Genomic DNA, 9292 nt, shown 5'->3' with positions numbered 1-9292 from the left:
ACGTACTGGCACGTCCTGCGGGGGGGTTGGGAGGTTCAGAGAGGGGCTGCGCCGTGGCCCCGCTCTGAACCGCCATGTTCCTGACTGCTTACTGCAGCACAGGACAGCGGCTATTAGCGTGTGTCACCGATCGGCCACGCCCACTAATTAGGACAGTTAGGTGCAGCTGTCAAACATGACAGCTGTCTCTAACTGTCTTGTGTCCCCTGTCTCTGGTGTCTAGTGGCTGGATCTCCCCCCCCCCCCCCCCCCCCCGTGATGCGATCGCGGAGGGGATATCTGGTGTACTGAGCCAGCCGGGGCTCAGCAATCTATTTAGATGGTCTGCTGCAGACCATTATAATAGAGCACCGATCTGATGGATCGGTGCTCTGTTATATACACAGCATTGATCTCTATGGGAGATCAGTGCTGTGTATATAGAAGTCCCCCAGGGGGCTTCTAATTACTGTTAGTGGGAAAAAAAAAGTGTTTTTCATAATAAAAAACCCTAATAAAAGTCTGAATCACCCCCCTTTTCCATTTTATAAATAAAAATAAATAAACAAACATATTTCACATCGCCGCGTGCCTAAATGCCCGAAATATTAATTAATCACATTCCTGATCTTGCACGGTAAACTGCATAAGCGCAAAAAATCCCAAAGTGCAAAATTGCGCATTTTTGGTGCATCAAATTTAGAAAAATTGTGAAAAAAGCGATCAAAAAGTCGTATATGCGCAATCAAGGTACCGATAGTAGGTACACATCATGGCGCAAAAAATGACATCTCACACAGCCCCGTAGACCAAAGGATAAAAGCGCTATAAGCCTGGGAATGGAGCGATTTTAAAGAACATTTTTAAAAGGTTTTGATTTTTTTACAAGCTATCAAATAATATAAAAGTTATACATGTTACGTATCATTGTAATCGTAACAACCTGAGGAACATATATAACAAGTCAGTTTTACCATATGGCGCATGGGGTAAACACAAAACCACCCCACAGGGCTCCAGATGGCGACCAAAATGGTCGCCAATGCGACTGACTTTTTGCAAATGGCGCCCAGATTTATTAATCTGGGCGCCATTTGCGACTGGCCCCGGCGGCGGCGCGCTGTCTCTTTAAGATGCGCGGCTGATGCGCAGCTGCCGGGGGTGTCCCGTCCTATCCCCGGCAGCGCGGCGCATCAGTGAGCTGCCTGGGGCCCTGACTTCCGGCACAGGAAGCGCACGTCAGAGACGCTTCCTGTGTCAGAAGTCACAGCCCCGGCGTACAGGAGCTCACTGACGCGCCGCGCTGCCGGGGATAGGACGGGACACCCCCGGCAGCTGCGCATTAGCCGGGGACAGCGCCTGAAGAACAAGAGGATCGCCGGGGGAGCGGGTTGTCAGGTGAGTTTGTGTGTTTGTTTTTTTTTAAATATTGCTTAGCATGGGGGGAAGAGAAGGGGGGGCATCTATAATGGGGGGAGAAGAGGGGCCATCTTCAAGGGGGGGAGAGGGGGCCATCTATAAGGGGGGGAGAAGAGGGGGCATCTATAATGGGGGGGGGGGGGAGAAGAGGGGGCATCTATAATGGGGGGGGGGGGGGAGAGGGGCATCTATAAGGTGAGGGGGTATCTATAAGGGGGGGAGAAGAGGGGGCATCTATAATGGGGGGGAGAAGAGGGGGTATCTATAATGGGGGGAGAAGAGGGGGCATCTATAATGGGGGGAGAAGAGGGGGTATCTATAATGGGGGGAGAAGAGGGGGTATCTATAATGGGGGGGAGAAGAGAGGGTATCTATAATGGGGGGGAGAAGAGGGGGTATCTATAATGGGGGGAGAAGAGGGGGTATCTATAATGGGGGGGAGAAGAGGGGGTATCTATAATGGGGGGGAGGAGGGGGCATCTATAATGGGGGGGAGGAGGGGGCATCTATAATGGGGGGGGGAGAGGGGGCATCTATAATGGGGGGGGGAGAGGGGGCATCTATAATGGGGGGGGGAGAGGGGGCATCTATAAGGTGAGGGGGAATCTATAAGGGGGGGAGAAGAGGGGGCATCTATAATGGGGGGGGGGAAGAGGGGGTATCTATAATGGGGGGAGAAGAGGGGGCATCTATAAGGGGGGGAGAAGAGGGGGTATCTATAATGGGGGGGAGAAGAGGGGGTATCTATAATGGGGGGGAGAAGAGGGGGTATCTATAATGGGGGGGAGAAGAGGGGGTATCTATAATGGGGGGGAGGAGGGGGCATCTATAATGGGGGGGAGGAGGGGGCATCTATAAGGGGGGTAGAGGGGGTCATCTATAAGGGGAGGGGGCCATCTATAAGGGGAGGGGGCCATCTATAAGGGGAGGGGGCCATCTATAAGGGGAGGGGGCCATCTATAAGTGTAGGGCAAACTGGCTGCAGACACTGGGAGATAGATATATGCACAATTATTATTATCAGGGCCCCTCAGGTGTCTGTATTGTAGGGGGTCACTTGCATTAGTCACTAGGTGAGAGATATATCTATCTATATACACATCTTGTGGGGGGTCACTATGGCTGCAGTCATAAGTCTAGCTCAGTATGTATAGACTGTTGCAAGCTTTTAAAGGGAACCTGTCACCCCCCGTGACGGGGTGACAGGCTCCCAACCCCCCGTTAGAGCCCCCTATACTCACCTCATCGCGCCGGGTCCCGCTTCTGAAGATGGTCGGGTCACGGAGATCTCAGCCGCTGCAGCCCGACGCGCACACTGAGAGATGAGTCCAACGCTCATAGAGAATGACGGAGCGCTGGACTCTCCCGTCATTCTCTATGAGCGTTGGACTCATCTCTCAGTGTGCGCGCCGGGCTGCAGCGGCTGAGATCTCCGTGACCCGACCATCTTCAGAAGCGGGACCCGGCGCCATGAGGTGAATATAGGGGGCTCTAACGGGGGGGTTGGGAGCCTGTCACCCCGGCACGGGGGTCGACAGGTTCCCTTTAAGTTCAAGTTCAGAAGAGTAAGCCTCATTAAAAGGCTAGCCAAGTGAGGCTGAAGTACTGAGTCAGACTGTATATGGTTGTCAAGTTGCAAGTTTCCATGTTGAACGTTTTCAAACTAAGAAAAGAAAGCATCTAAAGGAGGAGGAGGCTGCCGCGGCCTCTGCACACAGTAAGTCCCATTTAACATAACATTAATTTTACATGGTTTAAAATGTTGGCGACCAAATATTCTATTTGGCGCCTAAATTTTTCAGGTTAGGAGCCAATGGCTCCTAGGTAAATTTTTTAGTCTGGAGCCCTGCCCCACTAAAAAAATATTGCGTTTTATTTTCAATTTCACTGTGCATAAATTTTTTTTCTGGTTTCGCAATATATTTTATGCAAAAATTAAGTCTGCCATTGCAAAGTACAATTAGTTGCACAAAAAATAAGGGCTCATGTGGGTCTGTAGGTGAAAAAATGCAAGTGCTATGAAAAAAACTAAAATAGGCCCAGGAGGGAAGGGGTTAAAAGTGCTTACCACTGCGTACTGAACGTAGTGGTAGTAAAAGGAAGAACTGTCTCCATCTGCGTCTAAACACCTAAATGTCTAGACTAGACTGCACTTGTCCCTGTCAGGGTTCATGTTAGCAGCCAGGCCCTGGCTTAACTACAGCAGGAACAGTAGGTTTTGCATCTTCTCTCTCTGAGAATCTGAATAAGACTCAGGCTGCACTTCCTCCATCATGTAACTCCTCCTACAGGGGCCTGAGGTGAACTTCCCTGTGAGTGGTGGGGATGAGTGTGTGCGGGGGAAAAAGAGAGAGGTCAGAAGTAGAGAGCACCTCTTATTGGTCTATTATAACACATGGTACACAAAAAACATTAACCCATGACCCTCCTTAGCTGTGCAATACATAGAAATACAAAAGACTGACATCTAGTGGGGAAACTTCAGACTACTTCATCACCACCTTTAACCTGAAAGAGGAACCTTTTTGAGAGGTGCAAAGGAGAGATAAAACAAAACACCCGTGGTGGGACACCTCATATAATTTGGTTCTTATTAATCTCCTAATCTAACTTTTTTGTTTTCTCTTATTTTGCATGAAAGTTCCAGAAGAAGAAGTCGGCAAGCCTTTCCAGTGCCCCATCTGTGGACTAGTAATAAAACGGAAAAGTTATTGGAAGAGGCACATGGTGATTCACACGGGTTTAAAAAGCCATCAGTGTCCACTCTGTCCATTTCGCTGTGCCCGCAAGGACAATCTGAAATCCCACATGAAGGTGAGGTCGGGGTTCCATACATATACATAGAAAACTAACAGCATCTTTGTGCCAGCAATACACAATGACTGTGATATAAAATTGCAAGTGTACAGTCATTGCCTCGTAACCAGGAAAGGGTTTCTATATATCTGTGTATCCTTCCTGGTTATTGCGCGTAGACGCTCCTCATTGCTATAACTGTTTGTTTCCAGCTTGTCTGCACTGATATCAGCAGCATTTTTAAGATCTTTTGTTTTTGTTTTCTTTCAAATTCAATGTGCCAGTCATACTAAGAAAGTTGGTTACATATAAAATGTTTGTATACAAGTTAAAGGGGTACTCCAGCAAGAATCTTTTTCTTTAAATCAACTGTTTTTAGAAAGATATACAGATTTGTAATTTAAAAATCTCCAGTCTTCCAGTACTTATCAGCTGCTGTATGTCCCGCAGGAAGTGGTGTATTCTCTCTAGTCTGACACTGCTCTCTGCTGCCACCTCTGTCCATGTCAGGAACTGTCCTGAGCAGTAGCAAATCCTCATAGAAAAGCATTTCTCCCCTCCAGACTGGAAAGAATACACCACTTCCTGGAGGACATACAGCAGTTGATAAGTACTGGAAGACTGCAGATTTTTAAATAAAAGTAAATTTCAAATCTGTATAACTTTCTGACACCAGTTGATTGGAGAGAATTAATTAAATATATATATATATTTTTTTTTTTGCTGAACTATCCCTTTAAAAGGGGTGTGTCATCAGAAACTGATCTATTATTTAAATTAGTTTTTTTTTTTTTTTTGTTTTTTTTTATAATAGAGCAAACCTTCTGACTGCTTACTAAGCTAGTGGCAGTAGTAGAGTAGTAGTAGTAGCTAGTAGAGACAATAGCTGAAGCTCACAACTTGGCGTCCCCCTTCCTGTGGAATAACTTCATCAAAGGTCAGAGTATGCCCAGTGACCTTTCCCAGTCATGTCAGCGGAACAGGCCCTGTCTATTGTGGTCTATGTCCATGGGGCTTGCTGTAAAGCATATCTAAAAATTCTGAAAAGGCTCAGAAAAAAAGAACTGGCTATTATCAGAAAAACAAATCTAAGCATTCCCTTTTAAAGAAGGTTATCTGGCTACTTTCTTAAATATTGCCACGCCTGTCCTCAGGTTGTGTGTGGTATTACACGTCTCTAGTTACTTAACTGAAACTGAACTGCAATACTGAACACAGACAAAGGACAAGAGTGGCGCTCTTTGTGGAATAAAGCAGCTTTGTTTTTCTTCTAATCTTGGATAACCCCTTATAAAAGTGGACATGGTGGTTTTAAAGGAATTTACCAATGTTTTTTCCCCCCACTTACAAACATGCTTTGCTGCAACTTAAATTTTACTAATTAGCTTCAATTATAAATTGGGCAGGCTTCTATTACTTTGAAAGCTGATCACGTGGCCGCACAATGTCTCTGACCTGGCCAGTTGACCCGCCTTGTGTTGTAAGACCCGCCCTGTGTACGGGGCTTTTCAGGGACACAGGGAAGGCCTCCTTACTGCTGTCTCTATGCTGAGAGAAGCCCAGGGGAGAAGAGGTTCCCGCTGTAGTCCGTCCACCCGTCCCGTGCTTGTATTTGCAGAGCGCTCTGCCTGTACAGAGAGGGGAGCTTACTGCTGCCAGGGGCGCCACTCTCAGAGCAAGGTTTCATAGTCCAAAAACAGCGGCACCTGGCAGCAGTCAGCACCCCTGTCTGCACAGGCAGAGCGCTCTGCAAATACATGCTCCTGCAAAAAACACGGGACGGGTGGACGGACAACAGCGGGATCCTCTTCTCACCTGCTGCCACCATCAGTAAAGTCCTGTACACAGAGCTTATGTCAGCATAGAGGTGGCAGTAAGGGGGCCTTCCCTTGTGCCCTGAGACACCTCGAACACAGGGCGGGTCTCTCACAACCGGGCCAGATTGACTGACCGGGTAAGTGATGTCGCACGGTCACGTGGTCGACTTTTAAAGTTATAGAAGACTGACAAATTTATAACTGAAACTGAATAGTCTGCCCATTTTTTAAATCTGGCACCTGGCAGGGGCAAGGAGGAATTTGATCAAGTGTAGGAACTTACCTCTCCCTGTGCTGGTGGTGAGTGCTGAGACCCCACCAGAAGGCGTTTTCCCCCGAGATGCAATGTTGTCAGGGAGGAAAAGTCCTGTCCTGGTTGATGGACAGTTTTAGGCTAGGTTCACTGGTAGTATGTTGGTCAGTATTAGACAAAACCAGTAATGGGTCCAAAGAAGAGAAAAAAATGGTGTCCTCCTTACCATTATAATTCTGTTTTGACAGTACTGTGTCATTCTATATCAGGGATGGGGAACCTTTGGCCCTCCAGCTGTGGCAAAGCTACAATTCCCAACATGCCTGGAGAGCCAAAGCTTTAGCTGTCCAGGCATTATAGGAATTGTAGTTTTGCTACAGTTGGAGGGGTGAAAGTTCCCCGTCCCTGTTCTGTATTAGGATAGTTGAATGTGGTCTATAGGATGATATGAAGAAAATAAATATTTATTACGATTACTTCCACCATCAGGTCCACCAGCACCAAGACCGGGGAGAGACCTTCCAGTGTCAGCTTTGCCCTTTCACTTCTTCGCGCCATTTCAGCCTGAAACTTCACATGCGCTGCCATCAGCACTTTCTTCGGGCAGAAGCTAAAGTGAAGGAAGAGCCCAGTGACACTGACAATAAAGGGTCGCCTTTCAATAACTCCTTGGGCAGCCATGATGAAGGGAGTGCTTCACCTGCACAGAGCTCTCTGCTTCCGGAAAACCTAAGTCAGATCAATTCTTCAGCTGTGAGTTCACTACCTATCAAGGAGGAACCTAAAGACAATGACTGTCCCTCCATGATGCCCTTCCCCGACAGACCGAGCAGCAACAGCAGCATGAAGCTGAAGGATGCTTTAGACTTTGTTACGTGTCCGTCGTCTCTTTTCAGCCAGGATATCTCTGTCAAAATGGCTTCTGATTTTCTGATGAAGTTATCAGGTATGAAATTTTATCCCTTTTAATTTTATATACAGTATTATCGGGAAAATGTCCCTTAAAGGATTTTCATGCCGTAAATGAGAAGTCAGAGCTGTGGTCACACTCTTTGGTCATTATAATTGTTACGTACGTGTGACATTTTTCGATGCCGTCCTGGTGGCCATTTCTGCAAAGGTGACGGCTATATTGGTTGTCACCTCTGTATTGGCTTTTCAGCAACCAATTGATAAAGGTGTTACCTTATATATAGAAATGTTAACAGATGTGGGACATACTTAAAGGGGATATGTCATCAGAAAATGACCTATTGTTTTCATGTTAAACATATTGATTTCTGAAAAGTGACATTTACATGACAGGTACACTTCAAAAATAAGTTTCAATAGTACAAGCGATTTTAAGAAACTCTGTAATAGGTTTTATTAAGCAAATGAGTTTCCTTCTGGACTCAAAAGTTTTTTTTCCAACCTCCCCCCTCACTTCAGAAGAAGCAGGATTTCTGTGTCGATTATGGTCTATGGAGAGGGGAGGGGCCGAGGGGGTGAGTGAGCATGGCGAGGAGATAAGGCAGCCCTGCACAGCACATTATCCTGCAATCTTCTCTCACCAAGCTCCCAGATAAGCACTGACCCTTCTGTGAATCCAGCGTTTTATGTGCCCAGACAGTCTCCAAACTGTACAGCTGCATCTCTGCACTCCCTGCTCACTCATCCCCCTTGGCCCCTCCCCCCTCCATAGGTTATAATAGACACAGCAAACTTGTCTTCACTTTGCTCTTCAGTTCTGTAGGAGTCTTTGCCTGACAATGAACAGATAAGAAGTGGAGGGGCTGGAAAACAGCTTCTTGAGGACAGAAACTTTTTGCCTAATAAAACCTATTACAAGTTTTCTAATCGCTTGTACTATCGATTTCTGTAATAATACTTAAATAACAGCTACACTTTAAGGACTATTGATGAAATTTTCAATTTTACTATATATCATAAAGTAAACCTTAAATCCTGCAGACTTTATTTTGGCCACTAGGTCTAAAACAAAACTGAGACTTCCTATTGCCTGTGATGATAAGGAGGGCCCTGCTGGAAAGTGAGCTGTTCATTATTACAGCACCAGGTGACTCCAGTAGTTAGTAAAGACAATGGCACTTTTCCCCTCCCTGTGGAATGACCTCTCTATAGGTTACTCAGCATGCTGACAGGTGTGTCCCATACAGAGAATAGGGTCTGGAGATGTTCATTGTGTCTGTGTCCATAAGGCTTGCTGTAAAGCATGTCACTAAATGCTGTAAAACAGCTCAAGCAAGATGGCAGCATTGTAATAATGCACTACAAATATCATCAAGAATTTACAATCCACAACCCAAATCTAGGCAATACATTCTATTTAATCTGGGCTGGATTTTATGCTGCGGATATGTTGTTTCAGAATTAACCAATATAAATAGCTGAAAATTGCAGCAGATATTAGATATGCAGCTGATTGTGTGGGAACATCCCTTCAAAGTTGAATTTTGAAAAGTAAATTCTAGAGTAACAACTAATATGACGGCAGCTCCTGTTCACTTTTACATTAATGGCCCCGGGCAACGTAATGATAAGCAAACACTTGTGACATGCTTAAAAATCAGAAGTTAATAGTAATAGAAGAATCCATAGCACTCTCAATAGTATGCAAAGTGCTCAAACGTTTATTAAAGGGGTTCTCCGGCTGCTGGATGTCCTGCAGGAAGTGGTGTATTCTCTCCAGTCTTCCAGTACTTATCAGCTGCTGTATGTCCTGCAGGACTTGGTGTATTCTCTCCAGTCTGACACAGTGCTCTCTGCTGCCACCTCTGTCCATGTCAGGAACTGTGCAGAGCAGGAGAGGTTTTCCATGGGAATGTACTGCTGCTCTGGACAGTTCCTGACATGGACAGAGGTGGCAGCAGAGAGCACTGTATCAGACTGGAGAGAATACACCCCGCCTGCAGGACATACAGCAGCTGATAAACATAGGAAAACTTGAGATTTTTTAATAGAGGTAAATTACAAATCTCTGGTACTTTACTGGCACCAGTTGATTTGAAATAAAACTATTTTTTTT

At 46.0% G+C, this 9292-nt stretch overlaps 1 protein-coding gene across 4 annotated transcripts in view; it reads left to right on the top strand.

Moving 5' to 3' along the window:
- The window catches only part of ZNF827 (zinc finger protein 827), a 111135-nt gene that overhangs the window by 46321 nt on the left and 55522 nt on the right, over positions 1-9292 (top strand). For all 4 annotated transcript variants that reach the window (XR_011364012.1, XM_069978661.1, XM_069978662.1 and 1 more), the window contains exons 3-4: positions 4040-4212; positions 6754-7210. Coding sequence is in view for 3 of the 4 variants with exons in the window: in XM_069978661.1 (XP_069834762.1) it covers positions 4040-4212; positions 6754-7210 (630 nt within the window). In the remaining variant the exon portion in view is untranslated. The remainder of the gene's footprint in view (positions 1-4039; positions 4213-6753; positions 7211-9292) is intronic.

Source organism: Dendropsophus ebraccatus, chromosome 7 (assembly GCF_027789765.1).
Source record: "Dendropsophus ebraccatus isolate aDenEbr1 chromosome 7, aDenEbr1.pat, whole genome shotgun sequence".
In the NCBI taxonomy this organism is placed as follows: domain Eukaryota; kingdom Metazoa; phylum Chordata; class Amphibia; order Anura; family Hylidae; genus Dendropsophus; species Dendropsophus ebraccatus.
Note: the sequence above shows the minus strand (reverse complement) of the source record. Positions and strands in the feature narration are given on the sequence as shown.